Source organism: Diachasma alloeum, unplaced genomic scaffold (assembly GCF_001412515.2).
Source record: "Diachasma alloeum isolate Michigan unplaced genomic scaffold, Dall2.0 Dall_scaffold_00627, whole genome shotgun sequence".
Taxonomy (NCBI): domain Eukaryota; kingdom Metazoa; phylum Arthropoda; class Insecta; order Hymenoptera; family Braconidae; genus Diachasma; species Diachasma alloeum.
In genome coordinates, this window is record NW_021680759.1 from 269,327 (window position 1) to 289,848 (window position 20,522).

The window sequence follows — 20,522 nt, forward strand, 5'->3', positions numbered from 1 at the left end:
CTTAACTCGTACAAATAATTCTCGTTTATTTGGTATAATAGGTAATTATAATATGTAAGTAACATCACACAATGAAGAAAAATAATTTCATTAAAATGTGTACAGCACATTAATCAACCATTTGATTCATACTATGTACATTTTGACAGTAAATTCAGCAGTGAATTGGAAAACAGGAAATTATGAACCTATTCACGAAAAATATTGTGGTAAACTATATAAACAGTTCCGTATGAATTTAAATAAATTTTGGTCGGATTAGTATCACTGTTATCACAATCTATGAATCGATTGAAGCATTATTTGGAGCCAGAGTATCTCAACTAACAATGTTTCACCCCGTGATGAATAATCAAATTCTACATCGCGCAGCAACGAGATGTGAATAAAAATATAAATATAATTCTTGCAGAAGTGAGTGACGATTTTGTATGCTTGAAGCTGATTAATGTTGTGGTTTTAGCGTGTAACTCGGCTGAGCTCGTAATTTAATGCCGCTAACGTCATCTGTACCATGTGACACCGAAAAAAAAAGTGAAGTAAAATAATTAGATTTGTGGATGAGAGTCATGAGTTCAATAGTGAAGTGGCACGATTTGTCAATAACAAAATGGTAAAATGAGATGGGAAATTTTCGTAAAAACCTATTTTGTGTGGCATGGGTTGTTACATGAAAGTTTCTGTTGAATAAAACAATGAAATATGAGAATCGAATAAAAAATAGCAGATACGTATTTTTTTCATTTTGAAAAATTATCAGAAATCATTTTGACATTATTTATTCTTCATAATTTAGCTTTAATATTGATCATCCAATTTTCGTATGGAGAAATTTGCTGAAAAATTCTGTTGAATTTCTATTGAATTTCGGTATTTTTATAGAAATGCTCTATCGAAAAAGTCAATAGTCGGATAGAAAAAATTGTTTTTTAGAAATTCATCGGCCCAAATTTTCCAATATGTTTTGTTTGATTTTCTAGTGAAAAGAAAAAAAATAGAGTAAAAAAAACTTGGAAAATTCATGTCGACGAATTCCTGTAGAAAATGTCTAAATGAAAATTTTTCTGTAAAATAGTTTCTATTGGACATTTTCCATAAGAAAAAACACAGCAAAGCTGTGAAATTCTTGAATACATTTCCAATAGAAGTTCAATAGAATTTTCGATGAAATTTTTTGGTGTGTGAAAAGTTATGCAGAATCCCAATTGTCTCGTTTCACCACTTCACTATTGAGTTAACGCAACAGTAATCAAATGCTTCAACCATTTCAATTTTAATTACCTAATCTCTCTTATTCTTTTCTAGCCTCTCGTCATCATCACTATTAATATCATTCTCGTATGATTCAAGCTTTGTGAACAATTGCGTTAACGAGTTGTCTGCAAATGAACAAAATAATCACGATTAAATGATAAAAGCAGAAGTGATTAGAATTTTTTAGGTACAGCAGATTGTCAGCAATCGATGATTACAAAAATATTTTTCACTACTTGATTCAATAAATTGAATATTCTCTCGTTAGTATCTATAAATCCTTAGTGGACTCAAATAATTAACGACAAATGAAATCACTGGCGTGAGATTGATTAAGCTATTAGTGTCAGAAATAATACGTTAAAAATGGCTGAGTTATTTTTCCATAAATCTCTGAATATTTTTGCTCTATCAACAATCTCTTTTGCGGAATAAACTGAGTTCTTTGCAAATTGAGAAATTTTTATGCGAAGAGGTCTTGCTCCATACCAAGCTGCTCCAAAAAGACACCCATTGGGGTGCGTTTCAGTCCAATTCCTTCGATTTTGTTCACCACTTTGTTCTTAATACTTCGCAGTCTCAGGGAGGCGTGGATGAAGGTCACTGATGGAAATAGTGCGAGTCATTCATTTTTATTTCAGGAATTAATTGAGAAATTGATGTGTCTATTGTATTTTCCGACAGATCAATTTTGAAATACGTGGAACCAAATTTAATAGGAAGGACCTAGAGTTCCAACGTAATTCTAGAGGACTTCTCATGAAAATTCAGTAGTAAAGTGAAATAATTCGATTTTTTTCGAAAATTAGTTTTCGCCGGAAAGCGTTCACGTATGGAAAAATTCAATAGAAAACCTTAGCGAATTCGCTAGAGAATTCTATTGGAATTCTCTAAAAATTCTATGGGGATTCTATTAAAATTCTAGAGAATTCTCGTTAAAATTAGATTTCTTGTTAGGAAAAAGTCAATAGAATTCGATTTTTCTGTTTGAATTTTTCCCTTGAGCTATTTTCTATTAAAACTGCTGCAGGATCCGAATGAAAAAAATTGACATCTGATAGAAAAATTAACCTCTGTACCTATTTTTCCATAAACAAATATCCGTTGAAAACGCAGGGGACGTTGCACAATTTTTAATAGAATCGATCCCTAAAAAAACAGAATCATTCAATGGAATTCTAATAGACCTCGACTAGAATTTTCTGAAAGGCTGTTTTTCCCCAAAATTTTTCCACACGTGTCCTATCATTTTCAATTACTCATGTACATGGAATTTAAGGATTATTTACCACAGAAAGGCAAGAGAATGCCGACGAGGAAGACAAGAAGTGAGCCAAGTGTATACGCGACAAAGGCAGTTCCAAAGATAATGACAATCAACCCAGCCATGGGATTCTTTTTCTTGAAAATGTGCACGGCTCTTCCCTCAGTCGACATGTAGGCAAAAATCACGAGCACAACAGCCATTGCTACCATCCCCAGTAGCATTTTACCGGGGTGAATTAACCTGGAATTAACGAATCCCTCTGCACTGATTCCTGCTGATGAATGTTCGTTATTCGTTCGAATGGACATTTTGCTCACCCAACAATCAGAAAAATGATGATAGCCATGAAGAAGTAGTTGGTCTGGTAATACAGCAGATTCTGTACAACTCTGTTGTTCCACTTGTCTAGGTCTCGGAAGTTCGGAATTTGGAAGCGAGCCGACTCCAGGACGAAGTCGTCCAGGCTACGCAGGGGTGGAAGCTCCAGACCCGATGAACTCACCTTCATTTTATCCATTTTCGAATGATTTATCTCGAATGATTGGGGTTTTACGGGGGATGTTGGGGAGACAACTGTCGATACGGAATAAATTTTCTTGACACGATTTAGTGATTATTTTCAGACTGTGACGTGACCACCAACATTTACTGTCTCGTCTCACTGTCGGTCTGACGAGTCCGTTCCCTTCGTTTTTGGAGGTGGGAGATAGGGGTGTGCGTGCGATTGGCCAAAGTGGGTTTAGCTACGAAGGGGACGGACTCGTCAGTTGGACTATATGTGCGGTGTTACTCTTCAAGAGCGGGATCATTTGAATTAATTGGGCTGACTAGTGAGGATTTTATGAAAAAACGCATTGCGCATTCGGCAGAAAATTCTATTGGATTCCTGTAGATTTTGTTTTCCAATAATGGAAATGTTAGAGAAAATATTTTAGAGATGGAATCAATTAAACTGGTTTTTCAGGATAGTTTATTCTATTCAGATATTGCTAGACATGAATTTTTCCATGGGTTTTGTCCACTCTATTTTTATCTTCTTTTCATTGATGGAATCAAAGGGAAAACTAGGAAAATGTGAGTCGAAGAAATTCTGTAGAAAATATCTCAATAGAAAAATATTGTCGAAAAATATTCGATTTTTTATTCAACATTTCAATATAATCGGCCTAATAACTAATAGAAAATTCCATAGAAATCTAGTAGAATCGTCTAGCGTTTGATAGGTCCTTCTATCAATTTTTTCATGTATGAATTAAAGTTCAATTTTTGCTTGTCACTACAATGAGAAACCGTAATAAAGAAATGTATCACATATTTTCCGTACATCCATGTGACTTCATTGGATACTCTACTTTTCTCTATTTTCAAATGAAACAATTTTTTTTAATCCAGTCGAATTAAAAAAAAATTATGATTATGCCGATGTCTGTTTCTGAATTCTTGCCGTTTTTCGCGCAATCATTTGAAATGTCAACACTGATGGCTTCCAATTCCCCGAAGTGGAAACAACGATTTCTAGAATGCCGACCACATGACTCATTCTATTGCCTCTCAAACTGTTGCCATTGCGCAAGGTCACGCAAGCTAAACACTCGGCAGAGTCTACACGTGGTATATACTCCGTGGTGAAGCAAAGCCTCGTGCTACCAGCGTCAAGACACTTGAAGATTTGAGGTTAACCGAAGCCACCGAATTTTTGACAGTAAATTACTGATCTCCAGCTTCTCGAAACACATCATCAAAATTCTCGGTAATTCCGCAGTTTATGTGAATAATCTTCAGTGAGGAAAAAATGGCAGTAAGAGTACAATTCGAGAACAGCAATGAAGTCGGCGTGTTTTCCAAACTCACGAATTCGTACTGTCTTGTGGCTATCGGTGGCTCAGAAAATTTCTACAGGTAAACAATGAACAAGTCAATTATTTTCATCGCTAAAGACAACGAGACGAAAATTCATCGGAATGGATTTTTGTAAATTTTTAATAGCTCACGAACTAATGCTCTGATTTCAACGAGACGTGTCTCATTTTGGAGCTTCAGAAAGGACCTTGAGAACGATGATGAGAAATAGTGAATTTTTCCTCCCCAGATTTGGAGATATTTAACGTGAAAAATTTCTGTTTTCCTGCATTATTTCTTGATCGGTGATAAATTGAATTTTTTAATGCGCTAGAAATCTTCAATATCTTCTGAACTAATTATATAATTTCGACAAGCTGAATCTTATTTTAAAGCTTGAAAAAAGGCCTTGAAAATGAAAGAAAAAGTCTAAGGACTCAATTTTCACTCTACTGATTTCAAGTTATTGAGATGATTCGAAATAGGTTTTACGACTTGGTACATTTTCAAAATCTTCAGCCGATTGAGGAAAGGCCTTGAAAATGAAAAAAAATCTTCAATTTTTACTGTACTGCTTATAGCACATTAAAATCTCTATTTTACTGAACTCGTGTCTAATTGAGCATAAACCGAAATTTTCATGGCATTCTAAACATTCAATATCTCCCAAGGAAAGTCCTTGAAAATGAACCACTAAACACAATTTTCACTCAATTTTCAGCTGATTTCAAGTATAGAACAAAATTATTATTTCACTGCACTTGTTCCGAATAATAAATGAATTGAAGATTTGAATGCGTTGATGATATTTCTAGTGTCTTCGAGGCTGAATTATCCGAAACAGTGCCAGTGATCCATGCCTCCATCGCAGGGTGCAGGATCATTGGTCGGCTGACTGTTGGTAAGTTCAAAAAATCCCCAAAGCAGATGATGTAGACTTTCAATAATTACTATAATTGCTCTAAATTCCACCAGGAAACAAAAATGGTCTCTTGGTACCAAACACAACAACGGACATTGAACTTCAACACATTCGCAACTCATTACCAGATTCTGTTAAGGTGCAGAGAGTCGAGGAGAGGCTCTCTGCACTTGGCAATGTTATTGCGTGCAATGATTACGTTGCTCTGGTCCATCCGGATCTCGACAGGGTGAGTCGATAATTCACAGGATGAATTAGTCACTTAATTTCATTGTTGCCAGTTGTCTCGAGATAAAATGTTGAAACAAATGAATATATCAGATTTTTTTCTTTCGGATTTTTTGGACAAGGTTTTCTTTAATTGTTTTTTAATGGATCAATGGAATTTAATCTCATTTTTTGTTCAAATGTTCAAATTAATTTATTTGGATTTTCGAATTCTTTCAAAAATCGGTTGTCCCAGGATAATTTAAAAAAATGTTCTAAATTCATTGAAATGGAATATGGGATCACTTTCAAAAATTTCGTATTCCGGAGATACCTCCGGATATAATGCTTCTAATTAATTCACTCATAGCTTAAAATAATCGTTTCAATGTCATCATTTAATTTGATTTACACAAGAATTTTCGTAAGAAATCTATCACAATTGATTGAAGAAGAGATATAATTCAGAAAACGCCGTACCAAATGACCATTCGGAAGCATACTACTGATTTATTTGCAGAAATAGCTGTGCAATTTTCCACTTGTTTTATTTAGGAAACCGAGGAGATTCTTGCGGACACATTGAAAGTCGAAGTTTTCAGACAGACAGTGGCCAGTAATGTTCTCGTAGGTTCATACTCTATTTTGTCGAACCAAGGGGGTCTTGTGCATCCCAAAACCTCGATACAGGATCAGGATGAGTTGTCATCCCTTCTACAAGTCCCACTGGCTGTGAGTATCTTCAATTTTCCGTGAAATTACAGAAAAAAAAATTTCAACACGCGTTAAAAAATTAATAGAAAGAATTATTTCGTTCTGAAAAATCAAAATCTGTTTTTTTTCGATTCAATATCTATTAACGAAATAAAAAATATGTATTAACGAATTAAATTAATCAAATGTCTATTGAACTTAAATTTCTGTATAAGTATTCAAATTTTAAAAAATCTGGCCACAATTCTTTAGACAAAAATCATTGACTCAGAGAATTATTCGTTAGAGTTTATGTTGTAGTGTCAACTCTTATTAACAGTAACGATCATTACGATAATTTGACCTCAAATTATAATAAACGGGATTGTTTTTGAAAATTATTCATTCTTCTCTGAAGAAACTCCCAATCTGCTTTAATTTTTTGAGCTTTGCTGGCACAAATTTATGAAAAAAGTATTTGTTTATGCTAAAAAACAGTTTTTTTGTTGAGGAGTGTTTTTAATCTATATTTAAATGATTAAAATTTAACCATAAGATCCTTTTTACAGGCTGGAACAGTGAACAGAGGGAGTGACATCATAGCAGCAGGAATGGTAGTGAACGATTGGGCGAGTTTTTGTGGTATGGACACCACTGGTACTGAACTTTCGGTTATCGAGAGTGTATTCAAGCTTAACGAGGCAACACCTGCTGCAATCACCTCGAACATGAGGGCATCACTTATAGAAAGGTGAGTGAAACCATTTTTCACCGAAAGAAAGCAGATTTTCCCTTATTTTCAAACTAATTGTTTTCTTTGGTTTCAGTATGTCCTAGGAGAACTGCCATTGCCAACCATTAAATATAAATTCTGGATGAAATAAGAACGTGATGTATGCCTGTACATAATTCACATTAATGCTCCTGTAAAGAGGGATTAATAACCAAAATGAATTTCCTTCCTCTCAGAAGCCAGGTTTAATTGACATAAGAGTTGATCTGTCCTAATCAGTCGAGTTATAAAATAGAGGAATAAATCATGATAAATGGAAATGAGCGTGAAATTTAATTCATTGAAATTCAGGATTGTCTCTTTATTCCATGCAAACATAAATCACAGAGTCATCGAATTTTCTCATTTGTTGGAAAAGAAGAAAAACAATTATTTATTTCTCGTTTCAACTTGAGGCTCAACTGCAGGCCAATTAATTATCTATGAATAAGATATATACAGTAATACCAAAGCAGCCACTGAATACTCATTGGCTGCAGATTAATAACAAAATCGAAACACAAATTAGTAATATTTGATCTGAACACATTCCGTGTCTCCAATGACAGGAAATTGATATTTACGCGATTTTCTTAATTTTTTCATTTTTTTATTTCGTTGGAGAATCTGATTTGATAAATAGTACACGCTATGAAAATTTCAGTTATAAAACTGAAAAACTATATACTGTCTTCTTGATTCATGTGCTTAATTCTGCATTGTCAGAAAAATGAGGCCCTAGATCACTGGAACATTCTATTGTAAATCCTAATTCATTCAAATCAGATCTTTGTTCAGTTGTGGAATGGTAGAATGGAGTGAATTAAATCAATTTCAGAATCGTTTTTTTTCCAATATCTCGAAGTCTAATGGGAATAGTAAACTTTTTGAGGAACATTTTTGTCCAGCAAAATTGGACAAAAATTTGATTTAAAAATCCTGCATTTCTAGAAATTCTATTGAATTTTGATTGAAACAATAATCTATGAAAAAATTTCAACAGAACAAAAAAAATCAAAAGTGAATCAAAATTTGTTTAACAAATTCATGAGAGATATTACGAGATATTTAGAGTGAAATAAAATTGATTTATCCCTCCGACCACTCTCCTTCTGAATTCCACAATTAATTACAATCATTATCCCAATTTGACTGGTAAATTTCTATTCTGTTCTGTTCTGTGCGTCATTAATAACTGCCATTATCCCCCAGTCATCAGCTTTTCCCATTTGATAATTCTTTACCATCAAAGTAGTATCTGCAAGGTTCGGACTAGAGTAGAGGAAGCTGCTCGGCATTCAGTAGTTCATCAGCTGCAGGTGCTTCAGAGCGCATCACTAGGGTTATTCCTGCGCTGTACGATGCTGGTATGCGAATGTGAGTGGGTCCAGTGGTACGTGATCCAGGTGGACGTCTCGGATCCATTGATTCACGTATCATATTCACTATTTGACCTGTTAATGCCATTAAAAATCATCCTTTTATCGTTATTATTAAATTAGCTCCAGATATTCAATCTTTTCAAGTGAATAACTGTTAGTAGTTTTTTAATTTTTTCATTTTTAATTCATTTCAATTGACACAAGCAATTTTTAAAAATTTTCTCATCATTTTGAGTAGAGAACTTAAGAAATAGAGAATCATTTACGAGAAAATTGAGCCTCTTAAATTATTACCAACTATTTAATCTTTGCAACTGAAAAATTATGAATAACTTCCCATTACTCAATTTTATTAATTAATTTCAATTATTGACGTAATCAATTTACTGGAGTTTCCCCTCATGATTTTGCGAAGAATAATTAACAAATAGATTACTAGCAAATAGATGATAATTACCAAGAACATTGAGCCTTCTCCAGCGATGATCCATTTGAGCAAGTGGTGTCAAATCAGTTGTGGGATTCCAGTGTGCTAAAACGTCTGCTCGGCGAATCAATAGAACACTGGGGCTCACCAGTTGATGCCATACAATCTGAGGAAAGAAATAAAATAGTCCAATGGATTAAAAGAAACCCCAAAAAACATCATGTCAACAAAATCCTCAATATCTCCATTAAATCAAATGAATTACATGCTCAGGAAGGCATTCAAGTGGATTAGTGAAGTAGATGCCAGCTGGGCTGACCCCGAAGATCATTTGGTGATGCCAAGCATCAGGTATTTTCGTTCCTGTTCCATAATTCTGGAGATTCAACGTAGCTATTGGTGCAGCACCTGGAGACAATGAAAAAGTCTTGATTTGAAATATTCTTTTTAACTAACGACAATTGCACTAGTATTATTTGAGCAAATCCATCATCAGCACGTGATTTCATAAGAAAATCCATCCTTACATAGCTCTGACATTTGCAGAGAGTTCGAAAAGAATAAATATCTAATGAGAAAATTTTCCTTCAATTTTAGTTTATCATTAAATCATTGAATGTTATTAATTGATCGAACTACCCATTGAGTTATTGATTCTAACAATAATCGTCTTAATTGTATTATATTGTTTAATGAGAATGAGTTTAATTAAAAATTGAAATGTAGTAATTGAAATAACGAATGCTCACAGACGACAAAAAATTCATAGCGATTAGATGAAAAATTCTTTTGGATTTCTATTGAAAATTCTATTAGTTTTTGGCCAATTCTCTTGAGGATTTTCTCAATTTTACTATGTATTTTATAGAAAAAATCAGCAGAATTGCATCTTTCTATTCGTTTTCTAATGGGACATTTTTTATAGAAATTCCTCGACAAGAATTTTCCAAGTTTACTCCTCTTTTCATAAAAAAATGAAACATTTGAGCCGAGGAATTTTTATAAGCAATATATCAACAGAATAAGTTGCATAGAAAAATCTATTGATGAAAAATATTCAACAGAATTTTCTGAACTCCCTAGATCATTCCCTAAAGCTTTTTCGCACGAGTGGAAATGTCATTTGCGTCAATCCCCCTTCACGCAACGAATAAAAAAGAAATTACCCTTAGAAATCCAATAATGCAGCCAGTGTGACAACGATATCGCTCTCTCCGGGTAAAAGTCAAAGAATTTTGAGATCACAGCCCCATTAGTAGCGAGTGACAATCCCCGAATGAGATCCTTGTGCGTCGCACCAGCTTGTGATCTGCTCACGAGATACCTAGGTAGAGGGCTTCCAGGTTCCCTCTGTCTAGTCGCAATGCTCTTGACTAGAACCTCGAGGGAGAATGGCACATCGAGGGCGAGAAGTGCATTGACAGCTGATGTCGCAGCACAGGCGGACGTTGCAATCTGCGTAACTTGCTTGACAGTTGCCTCTTGTTCACTCCAAAGCATGACTTTTTCCACTGGCAGAAGGCCCTCGAGTCGTTCGTTGTACAACTCACTCTCCAGATTGGAGTCACCACTCTGGTTGAAAGCTGTTTGTTTATTGAGCATCAGTTTCTTCGCCATCATTCGATGGTACAGGGTCGAGGAGAGATTGACTTTTCGAGAGTTGAGGGCTGAATTCTCTGGCAGTGGCACTGCAGCAGCGTCAGCCCACAGCTCAGAATCAGCGTCTCTACTTTCGCCTGGGGATATTAAATCGCCACTTGTCTTGTGGTAGCCGTACGACTCTCGGAATAGGAGTCCGGGGTTTCGGTGAGCACATGGGGTCTTCCGCCTCTCTGATAACATGACAAAATTTCATTGAAAAACCTAGTAAATTCGCTAGAAAATTCTATTGGGTTCCATTCTATTGAACTTTGATTGAAAATTGTATTGGGGTTTGGGCGACTTTATTGAAGAATTTTGCAGTTTCATTGCGCATTTTTTTAGTTGAAAATGTCCAATAGAATTTTTTCACAGAAACATCAGCAGAATTTCATGTTTTTATACAAGTTTTTCTATAGGAATTTTTCGACATGAATTTTCCAAAATTTTCCACTCGATTTTAATTCTCGTTTCGTTAAAACAAATCAAACAATAAAAATGATAAATTTTGGAGGAATTTCTATAAAATATCTCGATAAAATAAGTTGTTTCGAAAAATTGAATTCATTAATTATGGCATTCCAGAGAAAAAGGCTTGAAAAATTCGTTAAAATAAATTAAAAATAATTCGCAATAAATAAATAACTAAATTCGTTGCTTTCACCCAATTTTTTCATGATCCATTGAATTTCCCTCCCACCAAAATCTCCACTCACGTATTCCGGAGACGGAGCTGTGTCCCCCCTGCTGGCTCTCCCCAGCTCCGCTGCCCGAGGGCAAATTCACGTCGTTCTCCACCTCGCAGCAGACATTGGGCTCCTGCCTCTGGTTCTCCTGTGCCCCAGTGCTCTTGGAGACCACCTTCCCCCCGCTCAAGTCATTCAGAAACACCGGGTCCTCAGCGTGATCGAGCGCGATGTTCTGAATGTCCTCATTGATCGAGGCGAGATCGCTGTCGCCGGTGTCCTGCTCGCAGGAAGGTCCAGGATCGAAATCCATCTCGAGAAAGTCCATCTCGGGACTGGATCGCCCACTGAGGGGCTGTCCGGCGGCCTCCTGGCCCTCGGCGACCCCCTGGAGCCTGTCGTCATCCTCGTCGGCCTCGTCGTTCCCCTTGTACGTGTATATACAGTAGTCCTCGTCGGACATGTCCCCCTCATTCCCAGAACTCGAGTCTCGTCGTTCTCTTTGGGGTCGTTGTAAGCCACTGGGGCCCGGCGTCTCCCGGCTCCCGTTGATGTTAGGCCTCAGGAAGCCGCAGGTGCCCTGGCTCGTCGAGCCGATGCAGCCCCCGATGTTATTCAGAGCTCCGACGGACGCGTAATCCTCTGGGCTCGAGCTCGAGCTGCAGGAGACCTTCGGAGGGCACTTGTTGATGCCACAGACGTAGTCCACGTTGTTCCGCATGTCCGCGTCGTCGTGTGGGTCGTGCCCCGTTGAGGGGGAGGGCGTCGGGGACGACTGGGGACTCGGAAAGTTCGCGTTGAGGGGCTTGAAGCGGCTCGAGGACATCGGCTCCTCCGGAGAACCGTTCGACATGCCCGGGAGCTTCAGGGATTTCGGGGGCTCTTCCCCCAGGTTGTTGTTCAGCTTGTATTGATCCACGCCGTTCTGAATCTTTGATGGCTTGCGAGGCCGCGGGTCTGGGGACTCATTATCGTTCGCCGGCGAGGACTCGTCCAACTCGATGTCCATCTCGCTTCGCGTTTTTGGGGGCTTTTCTTGAGAGTTCATCGTTGGGCCGCCGTCGCGGTGAATGGGGAGGGGGGTACTGTGGCCTGCCTGGGAAGAATAGCGCTTTGTGAATTTTGGGGCGAGGGGGAGGGCGGGCGATGGACACAGGGGGATTTTTATTTTTAGAGTTAATAGTAACGATATGACATGGAGGAAAAAATTTAATAGAAAAATCTTGCGAATTCGGTAGAACATTCTGTTGAATTTGTATGGAAGTCTGTATTAGTTTTTGGCTGATTTGAAGGGTTTGATAGAAAATGTTGAATAGAGAAAGTCGGTAGGATTCGATTTTTCTGTGTAACTTAGGGGAGGGGGGCTGAAGTCGTTTCATGAAACACGAAAACGACTATTTGACGCAATTCAAGCGGAATTTTTTTTTACCAACTTTTTTTATTATTGGGAGTACTCATGAGAATAGTAAGGTTTTATTCGTCTTGTAAGTCAGGATCACACTTTCTTTTTTTACTGGTTCATTCTCTTTTCAATTAATCCATTTACAAAATCTTCTCACGTCAAATCTCTTCAATAATTTTCCATTCTACTGACCCAGAGTTGACTCTGGGTTTGATCTATCAGGGGAAGGGAAAATTATTATTCTGATTAGTACTCCCAATAATAAAAAAAGTTGATAAGCAAAATTTTGTTTTAAAAAATTGATTTTCTTGATGAGAAGAAAAGCAAAATTGAAGGAAAAAAAATTGAAGAAATGAAAATTTGAGCCGAGGAAATTCTACAGAAAATATCTGAAAAAAATAAGAAAAATATATAAAACAATCGAATTCGCTGGGTTTTTCTATAGAATTTTTTCGTGTGTGAAAAATGACGTAATATTTTTTTGGACATAATCAGACCTCAAACCGGTTCAACAAATCAGGAATAGTAAAAATAATTACAAGAATTATTTTAAAGTGTCGAAAATTTGACTTTTTTTCAATGTTTTCGTCTCTTCTACAAATACATCCCCATTCAGCAAAAAAATCTCATAAATTAACATGTTCGATCTCAAGATGGTTCTTTGATCATTCAGTAAATTGATGGAGGTCAAGGTCAGCTAAATGGGGCAACTGATGATGATCAACTAAATCAATATGATTTGTCAATACTGAACACTATCAAATATCACAAAGAGTGTTTCTACACGTTCATATGTTCGAATGTTCGAACTAAAACCTTCAATGACATTGAAATAAACTACAGTCAGAAAAACATTTACACAGAGTTTTCTGTAATATTATGGCCCCTCAAAAAATGACAATTAAAACTCGCAAAATCGAAGAATTTCAACTGTTTTACATTCCCCTAAACTCTACAAATCCTAATGAACCAGAGTCTGTCCCTTTTTACATCACGAAAGCTCCAAAAAATCCAACTGTTTAGAAACACCTCCCAACACACAAAAAAATCTCACGAATTGAAATCTCCAATCCCAAAATAATTGTGAAAGAACCTTGTGAAAAAACGCTGGACACCCCATGAATATTTAACTTGTTGCAGAAGGTCACATGTTCATCCCCATCCCGCAGTGACTCCAGACCCCCGAAGAGTCCCTCCCGCCCCCCAGAAACCCATTTCCCCCCGAGTACAGAAAATTCCACCAAACCCTCTCAACAAATCCTCTGCAGATTATTTTCTGCCAAGTGTCTGGAGTAAAGTGCGTCACGAGCTATAAAAGCGTGCTCAACCTCAAAAAAAAACGACAGTGAAATAAAGTACCTGAATTGACTTGAACGACACAGAGACCGACTGCTGTGCATATTACCTCAGCTTCATCGATATTTAACAATCAAGAGGCCCCAATTTGTTTTTTGTAGATTGTTTACGTGAGATAAAACGGGGAAACGTGTACTGTCACTGGTGCTAATGAGGGGAATGAATGCGAGTTACTAACGTTTCTGGGAACATCAGCCCCGGAAGTCAGCTGATTCGACGGAAGAGGCCAGTCGTGCATTGTACTTCGTGCATTCCAAAACAGTATTTACTCTCCAGTAAAAGTCATTAGTTTCTTCATTTATTCGTGCCGCGATCGCCGGAATTCAGTGTTCGATACCGATTATTGTGTTCGACTCTCGATATTTTCCCCGAAGCAGAAGAATATGAAGAATGTGAAGCAGTAATGGAGACTCGAGAGCGAGGGGAGTAGGAGAGTCAACGAAAGGATTTTTTTATCTAATCAACTGCCACTGGAACGAAACGAATGTTAAATCATGTGTCGGTATTCGCGATGAGAGAGCAAATGCTCGTGGGCACATGCCAGTGCTGGGAAATTGTTTTTTGTGAAATTGAGGGAGACGAGCACTGAGAGTCGTGATGAATATCGTGAAGATCAATTTGAAGAATGTGATATTTGTTATTCTGGCACTCATGTCCAGTGCTGTCAACGATGCTCACATGGGATATGGTAATGAGTAATTACAATTGCAGAAGTGTAAAAAGTAAATTACGAATTCGCTAGAAAATTCTGCAGTTTATCTGCATTTTTTTTCTAAATCAGTAGAATTCGTTTTTTATAAACAATTGATTCTATGGAATTATTTTCTGTAGACATCAAATTTTCCCTTGGCTCAAACTTTCTGAACAAAATGATAATCAGCTAATTTCTTGGTTCTCATTCCAGAAGACATGATGAGTTATGCTTATACCAATTACACCTACAATAATAGTAACAAAAAGGTAATGTTTATTAGATGTTTGACTATTCTGCTTTCTTTTAATATACTTCTTATTTATTTCTATCTGATTTGATCTATGGAGGTAAATTGTATTTTACACCCAATCTTCATTTTAAGAATTATAATCTCAAATTGAGCGGTCCGAAAGTCTCAATTTGAGATTATAATGCTTAAAGTACAACTTAAAATAAATAATAGTAATAAATAAATAAATAATAATTATAATTCTTAAAATAAATATTTGAGAATTTCAGGCTTCGCATTAAGCTTTTTGAAAATTTTGAAATAGACCCTTGAAATATTAGAATAAACTATTATTTTTTTGGGTGTATGTTAATCGTGATCTTTAATAACAGGACGACCTGTATGGAATGTGTCCCATTGGTAAAATGTGTACAGACTTGAGTGGTGACTGCCTGAAATGCGATATGACAACAAATTGCGTTTATGGAGCAACTTATACTGCTAACTGCACTGCTCCAGAGCCAATTGATTGTGTGGTACGTCAATATTTCAATGAAAAACTTGTAAAACACATCAATTAAGAGCACGAAAACGGGAAGAGTTCAGTCAGTCCCTGTTGAAAACAACTAGAATTAATTTACTAGAGTAATTTATTCATCAATAATTTAGCCAATTAATCTCGAAGAGTCTCAAGACAATACTTCATAGAGGAAAATAAAAAGCTGTTGACTTTCTTCTTCCAAAAAACTCTTAAATGCAGCATTAATCGATTGAAAAGTCTGATTTCGAGTGACATTGAGCAATCTTTAAAGTATTTCGTATATTTCAGGGAGAGAGAACGTTCTCGAAACAATATATCTGCAGATACTGCTATCAGACTGAACACTGGGAACACCACTGTCAACAGAAGAGTAGCTGTAGCTCTGTGTCATCACCCCCGCAATATTATAAGTAAATAATGGCTTTTATTCGATAATTATATTGTGGAGAAGTTTCTCGAACGAATTCTTCAAATTATTTCGTAGTTTTTGGCCACTGCGTCATTTACTGATTCGAAGTGAATTTGTGATGTCCAAATGATAAATCTCATCACTTCGAAGGCGCGAATGACCGCAGAGGCCAACAACTACGAAATAATTCAATAATTATGAATGTTGAATTTAATTCATTTGTGACAAATATTCCAGGACAAATTGTACAGTCAATGGCGATATAATATGCTTAGGGAGGAGAAAATTCATGAAGAATTTGAAGTGCAATTGGACGGGGGGATATCGATGGTCCACAGCGCTCATTTTGAGTATAACACTTGGGGGCTTTGGGGCTGACAGGTAAATATTATTTTATGCCTATTTCATACATAAATGCATTATGTTTAAAAATGTGAAGAGAGTATACTCCATTTGAATGGAAATTGTTGTTTAGAAGTTTCTCGTAAATTATGAAAATATCAATGTGATGAGATTTCTTAATATTTTTAAATTCAAAGCAAATGGAAAATTTGTATGCCAAACTTTTTTGCTTCCGGAAGTTTTGTAATCGTTAAAATTTTAATTTTGGATTGTCTGAGTTATATCGACTCAGTATGGTCCAAAAAGTCCGAAGATGCAATTTTTAGACCTCGTATTTAACAAAGTTTTTCTTCAATTGTTCGTTAATGAATGGATCTTGCCATTAATTAAAATTTAGTGTATCAATTAGTTTTTTCAATTTGCAAATTTTTTCGAAAAGCATTCCGGGGATATCTTTGAATATCATACTTCAAATGAATTCAATCATAGCTTAAAATGTTTGTTCTAATACCATTAAGTCACAGTGAAAAGATGATTACGATAGCTATACTGGTTGATTTAATTTTTATGGTGATTGTCGAAAATTTCGAATTTTCCCATTTTGTTTTGTTTTCTTGTTCAGATTTTATTTGGGTCACTGGCAAGAGGGGATTGGCAAACTCTTCAGCTTCGGTGGTCTAGGTGTCTGGACCTTAATCGACGTAATGCTGATCTCCATGCGCTACTTGGGACCTGCTGATGGCTCTCTTTACATTTAAAGTCGAGTGATCAACCCCCATTTTACCCGCATTAATCATGTCCCTGACTATATTGATATTTATTATGTTCATATGTTGAGCTATTGTGGACTTGACAGAAGACCCGAATTTACACTTCTCCGCTGTTTGTATGAAGACGATTTATTTTTCCAATTTTGTCGTGCATAAAAATTGATGACGAATTATGAATTTTTTGTTGGTTTATTGAGTATAAAGCGAACGGCACATTTTCCACTCATAAATTTCTCTCGAATAACAACGAATACTTGTGGATGTAAATTTGGATGAAAAAAAAGATGAGAATACGTGCAAAATCATTCATCTTTATTAACTGCTGTACAGTAACGATTGTTATTCACAAGCTACGCTCAGCATTCAAACTCAACACCAAACTTAAAAAAAAATGAAAAAATATAATAAAATAATAGAAAAAAGGGAATAACGCTCATCACAACTTTTCCAGAAAATTATAAATGAGCATTGGAGAGAAAATAATCAGCAGTGGTGTTGTCAACCCTAATGAGTTCATTTTCCACATTTTATTACTAATTGAAAACATCAGGAGACATTTTTTGACAACTTCCATGATTAAAGTTCTTATTTTTTCGTAGAAACATAATATTTCGAGCATTTATAAGATTCTCTTCAATTTGCGGGTTTACGAGCCATTTTTTAAAGATACTTCGGCAATAACAAAAAAACTCGTGACATTTTCAATTAATTAACTGGATAATTCTGTAATTAACAAACATTTTCAACTCGTAGAAGAAAATCTTTATCAATTATTGAATTATATCGCTAATCCAGTGAGTTTAAAGGGAAACATCAGAAATTTCTTTTTATTCGAAATTTCCTGTCCTTCAAAAAATTATTTTGACATTTCCTCGTGAATCCAGTCAATAACGACCGAAACAAATATGAAAAAATTCTGTTGAAAAATCCAACATTTTTCCCAAGAAATCCTATGGGAGCTCTATAAGAATTCTATCAAATAATTATTTGTGTTTGCGCCAATTCTATTAAAATAGTGCAACTTTGCTTCGTGTTCTTTACTGGATATTCTCTTACCTGCATAACGTATTCTGTTAGCAATTTTTCCACAGGACTTTCTTATGAAAGACAAATGCAAATCCAACGGAATTTCTTAGAGAAAATGTCAGGTTTTTCCACTAATTTTTTTCACTCATGGATTAATTCCATCGAACACTTTTCAATCAATTAACAGTACGAATGTATCAAGAACTGTATCACGCAAAAAATACAAAACTAGCAGTTTCTCCAGCTCATTGTTCCGAGGCCTCCTCGAGTCGTCGTATGACTCTCTTGTAATCCTCCTCAAGAGCACGATACTCCTTCTCAAGTGTCTGAATTCGTTGCTCCGCAGGTGGAATGGCCACACTCCCCTTCTTGTCCAAGTTCCTGAGTGCAGACTCCAGTTTCCTCAAGTCATGAAGTTCTCTCTTGTAAGGAATATTGAGACGCCTCTTGACAGCAAGCCTGTACTCCCTGTACTCCTGTTCATTCGATAGATCAGTCATTTTCAGTCTCAGAATCTCGTAAACACGTCTCGCCTGCCTCTTGTTGATCTTGAACTTCTCCCTGGCTTCGTTAGCCATTTCCTTGTTGAAGCTCTGCAACAGGAGCTCTCGACTGAAGCTGGGGAGGGTCATGCAGTTCGTGGCGTCCACGTAGTCACGTACACGTTGAAAAGAGACTGCTGGGTCCTCGACGGTGATGTCTTTGACTTCATTTCTCCCAATGTACTGACGATAGATGGCCTTCAGTAAGTGGGCACAGAGCCCCATTTTCTGGAAGGGGGGGAGAATCAGGACTTGGGCAATTCGAGGCCTAGTGTGGTGGGGATAGGCGTAGTATTGGTACACTGTGGCGAATCCTATTGTTGCGTAACGAGGGGTACCTGATGTTGATGTGTATTTTTCGTACCTGAAATGAACAAAAAGCAATTTCAGTTGACTTGAATCAATAAGTTAATTGATTCAATTTTTGATTGAGTTCTCCATGATATTACGGGTGAATCTGGAATTTTACTTACATGTTGAAATAATGCCATTGATCGTCGTCTACATCAATGAAGCTGGCTGCATCGATGTACCACAGTATGAATGTTTGGAGACGATCGTGGTATTCTTTGAAGTCTTTGCACGTCATGTCAGCTTTGTAGACCTCGAAATGACGAACTTCGTCGTTATCTGCAGAATAGAGACATGCATACCAGTGAGAGGAAATTCTAGCGAATGTCATTGAATGGAACTCGTCTCATGAGTTCCATCAGAGCTCTATTGACGTTCCATTCAATTTTTAATTCTTTTGTTTCTTGGGGGGAAGTCTATTCAGAATGGATGTTTACTATTCTGCAAGTTTGTTATTATGGATTTTGTAGTACAAAATTTTTGATCAGCAGGAAGATGAGAATTCCTCGACTTGCTTGCATTTTCCTCATTTCTATCAAATGTTACGAAATAATTGAATTAAAATTGAAAATTTCCATGGATTTTTCCACGAAAGTTTGAATTTTCAATGACGAAAATCCATGAAATTTCATAGCATGTTAGCGATGTTAAGAATAAAACTTTTTAACAGTGTAATGAATTCTCTAAAATCAGTGTTTACAATTATCGTAATCATTATACTTGCCATTAACTGAAAAAGAGTGCAATAATTCGCCAGCTGGTCTGAAATTGTCATCCTTAGCGAGTGATTTGATGAAAGAATCCAACTTATCATGAACATTGGGCGGCAGTTTTTCAGTCATCTTGGAGAGGACCTCGTCAGGCTCAACCCCTTCGTACACTCCCTTCTGGAGTTTCTCGGAGTACGTCATACCGAGGTACGTTTCGAGACAGCCGGCGGAGTAGTACAGCTTGACTTTCAGATCCTTGTATCCGAATATTGTCTCACTGTCGCCAAACACCTGGTGGGACATCTCGGGTGAGAAGGACGTCTCATCGTCCTCCACATCCTCCTCTTTTCGCGCTAGTTTGAATTCGAGAGCATCGTTGCTGTCGATGACGTAAGCCTTGAGACGTGCTTCTACTGCTTCATCCATTCTATTCAATAAAATGAGACGTGGGGATTACGTCGAGGAGGCGATTTGATATAAAAATATCGAGGGGTAATACGGAGAGAGCAGTCTAATGCAAATTTTTGAAATGGCCCGAGAAGTTTTTAGAGTGGGGGTCATTTGGGGAGAAAACCATTCATCCAATAGCATTTCGTTTCGTTAAAAAAAAAATATTATAAAGGGGCAATAAACACAGGTAAATATAAACACGAACCCAAGGACCCCAAATCCAATTACTCATTAATCAAAACAAATGGACTCATTACTCAAAATAAATGGACGAAAAAAAATTAGGCCAGAAGCATGATAGGACGAGCTGACATTATACGAAAAGAATTAGCGTCTGAATGCTCCAACGGTCGCCCTCACCCTAACCTCAACTCCAAAAAAGCAAAATATCCGCAAAAACCACAACTGCCCCTCCGACTTCCAGGGATTCTCCCCTCCGCAACCATTTACCCAACAAATTGCCTCACCCCCTTACCTGTATCAATCTCCACCTGACGAATTATCCCAATAAAATCCTCCTCAAACCCAATATCCACCTGTACACAAACTGCTCGGCAGTGGCTTCGCGCCAAATGGCCATTTCTGCGGTTAGAAGTTTCCCGCACCCTCCGCC

At 36.8% G+C, this 20,522-nt stretch overlaps 5 protein-coding genes across 7 annotated transcripts; 2 read left to right on the forward strand and 3 right to left on the reverse strand.

Moving 5' to 3' along the window:
- Nucleotide 1: 1 nt before the first annotated feature.
- Nucleotides 2-3,183, reverse strand: LOC107043798 (PRA1 family protein 3). Of its 2 annotated transcripts, XM_015265445.2 has the most exons (5): nt 2,839-3,183; nt 2,544-2,761; nt 1,744-1,857; nt 1,282-1,379; nt 2-507 (listed from the first exon to the last, which is right to left on the reverse strand). In XM_015265445.2, the coding sequence occupies exons 1-4, from the start codon at nt 3,036-3,038 to the stop codon at nt 1,282-1,284; spliced, it is 630 nt and encodes a 209-aa protein (XP_015120931.1). In that variant the 5' UTR covers nt 3,039-3,183; the 3' UTR covers nt 2-507. The 2 variants fall into 2 exon arrangements, with proteins under 2 accessions (XP_015120931.1, XP_015120932.1); XM_015265446.2 differs by lacking the exon at nt 1,282-1,379.
- A 943-nt stretch (nt 3,184-4,126) lies between these two features.
- On the forward strand, nt 4,127-7,235 carry LOC107043788 (eukaryotic translation initiation factor 6). Its single transcript, XM_015265433.1, has 6 exons — nt 4,127-4,420; nt 5,176-5,261; nt 5,336-5,511; nt 6,045-6,221; nt 6,752-6,933; nt 7,010-7,235. The coding sequence occupies exons 1-6, from the start codon at nt 4,314-4,316 to the stop codon at nt 7,017-7,019; spliced, it is 738 nt and encodes a 245-aa protein (XP_015120919.1). The 5' UTR covers nt 4,127-4,313; the 3' UTR covers nt 7,020-7,235.
- An 11-nt stretch (nt 7,236-7,246) lies between these two features.
- On the reverse strand, nt 7,247-14,024 carry LOC107043786. Of its 2 annotated transcripts, none has more exons than XM_015265431.2 (6): nt 13,895-14,024; nt 11,118-12,183; nt 9,930-10,595; nt 9,029-9,171; nt 8,794-8,929; nt 7,247-8,408 (listed from the first exon to the last, which is right to left on the reverse strand). In XM_015265431.2, the coding sequence occupies exons 2-6, from the start codon at nt 12,133-12,135 to the stop codon at nt 8,227-8,229; spliced, it is 2,145 nt and encodes a 714-aa protein (XP_015120917.1). In that variant the 5' UTR covers nt 12,136-12,183; nt 13,895-14,024; the 3' UTR covers nt 7,247-8,226. The 2 variants fall into 2 exon arrangements, with proteins under 2 accessions (XP_015120917.1, XP_015120916.1); XM_015265430.2 differs by having other exon boundaries at nt 13,849-14,024.
- On the forward strand, nt 13,853-17,007 carry LOC107043789 (TM2 domain-containing protein almondex). The gene is made up of 6 exons (XM_015265434.2): nt 13,853-14,533; nt 14,750-14,805; nt 15,161-15,304; nt 15,598-15,719; nt 15,956-16,099; nt 16,683-17,007. The coding sequence occupies exons 1-6, from the start codon at nt 14,443-14,445 to the stop codon at nt 16,816-16,818; spliced, it is 693 nt and encodes a 230-aa protein (XP_015120920.1). The 5' UTR covers nt 13,853-14,442; the 3' UTR covers nt 16,819-17,007.
- Nucleotides 17,008-17,121: 114 nt separating this feature from the next.
- On the reverse strand, nt 17,122-20,480 carry LOC107043787 (histone acetyltransferase type B catalytic subunit). Its single transcript, XM_015265432.1, has 4 exons — nt 20,385-20,480; nt 19,474-19,886; nt 18,872-19,028; nt 17,122-18,762 (listed from the first exon to the last, which is right to left on the reverse strand). Exons 2-4 carry the CDS (start codon nt 19,883-19,885, stop codon nt 18,102-18,104), a joined length of 1,230 nt encoding a protein of 409 aa, XP_015120918.1. The 5' UTR covers nt 19,886; nt 20,385-20,480; the 3' UTR covers nt 17,122-18,101.
- Between the last annotated feature and the right edge of the window lie 42 nt (nt 20,481-20,522).

Excerpts from the sequence above, each read along its gene's own strand:
- LOC107043798 (XM_015265445.2), bottom strand. The coding sequence starts at position 3,038 with ATGGATAAAATGAAGGTGAGTTCATCGGGTCTGGAGCTTCCACCCCTG. Across the intron at positions 1,858-2,543 it reads CATTCTCTTGCCTTTCTGTG|TGACCTTCATCCACGCCTCC; the intron begins GTAAATAATCCT and ends TATTTCCATCAG. Across the intron at positions 1,380-1,743 it reads TGTCTTTTTGGAGCAGCTTG|ACAACTCGTTAACGCAATTG; the intron begins GTATGGAGCAAG and ends GTTCATTTGCAG.
- LOC107043788 (XM_015265433.1), top strand. The coding sequence starts at position 4,314 with ATGGCAGTAAGAGTACAATTCGAGAACAGCAATGAAGTCGGCGTGTTT. Across the intron at positions 5,262-5,335 it reads CATTGGTCGGCTGACTGTTG|GAAACAAAAATGGTCTCTTG; the intron begins GTAAGTTCAAAA and ends AAATTCCACCAG. Across the intron at positions 6,222-6,751 it reads TTCTACAAGTCCCACTGGCT|GCTGGAACAGTGAACAGAGG; the intron begins GTGAGTATCTTC and ends TCCTTTTTACAG.
- LOC107043786 (XM_015265431.2), bottom strand. The coding sequence starts at position 12,135 with ATGAACTCTCAAGAAAAGCCCCCAAAAACGCGAAGCGAGATGGACATC. Across the intron at positions 8,930-9,028 it reads TTGAATGCCTTCCTGAGCAT|ATTGTATGGCATCAACTGGT; the intron begins GTAATTCATTTG and ends TTCTTTCCTCAG. Across the intron at positions 8,409-8,793 it reads GAGAAGGCTCAATGTTCTTG|GTCAAATAGTGAATATGATA; the intron begins GTAATTATCATC and ends TGGCATTAACAG.
- LOC107043789 (XM_015265434.2), top strand. The coding sequence starts at position 14,443 with ATGAATATCGTGAAGATCAATTTGAAGAATGTGATATTTGTTATTCTG. Across the intron at positions 15,305-15,597 it reads CAGAGCCAATTGATTGTGTG|GGAGAGAGAACGTTCTCGAA; the intron begins GTACGTCAATAT and ends CGTATATTTCAG. Across the intron at positions 15,720-15,955 it reads TCACCCCCGCAATATTATAA|GACAAATTGTACAGTCAATG; the intron begins GTAAATAATGGC and ends CAAATATTCCAG.
- LOC107043787 (XM_015265432.1), bottom strand. The coding sequence starts at position 19,885 with ATGGATGAAGCAGTAGAAGCACGTCTCAAGGCTTACGTCATCGACAGC. Across the intron at positions 19,029-19,473 it reads GCACTCTTTTTCAGTTAATG|ATAACGACGAAGTTCGTCAT; the intron begins GCAAGTATAATG and ends TCTATTCTGCAG. Across the intron at positions 18,763-18,871 it reads CAATGGCATTATTTCAACAT|GTACGAAAAATACACATCAA; the intron begins GTAAGTAAAATT and ends TGTTCATTTCAG.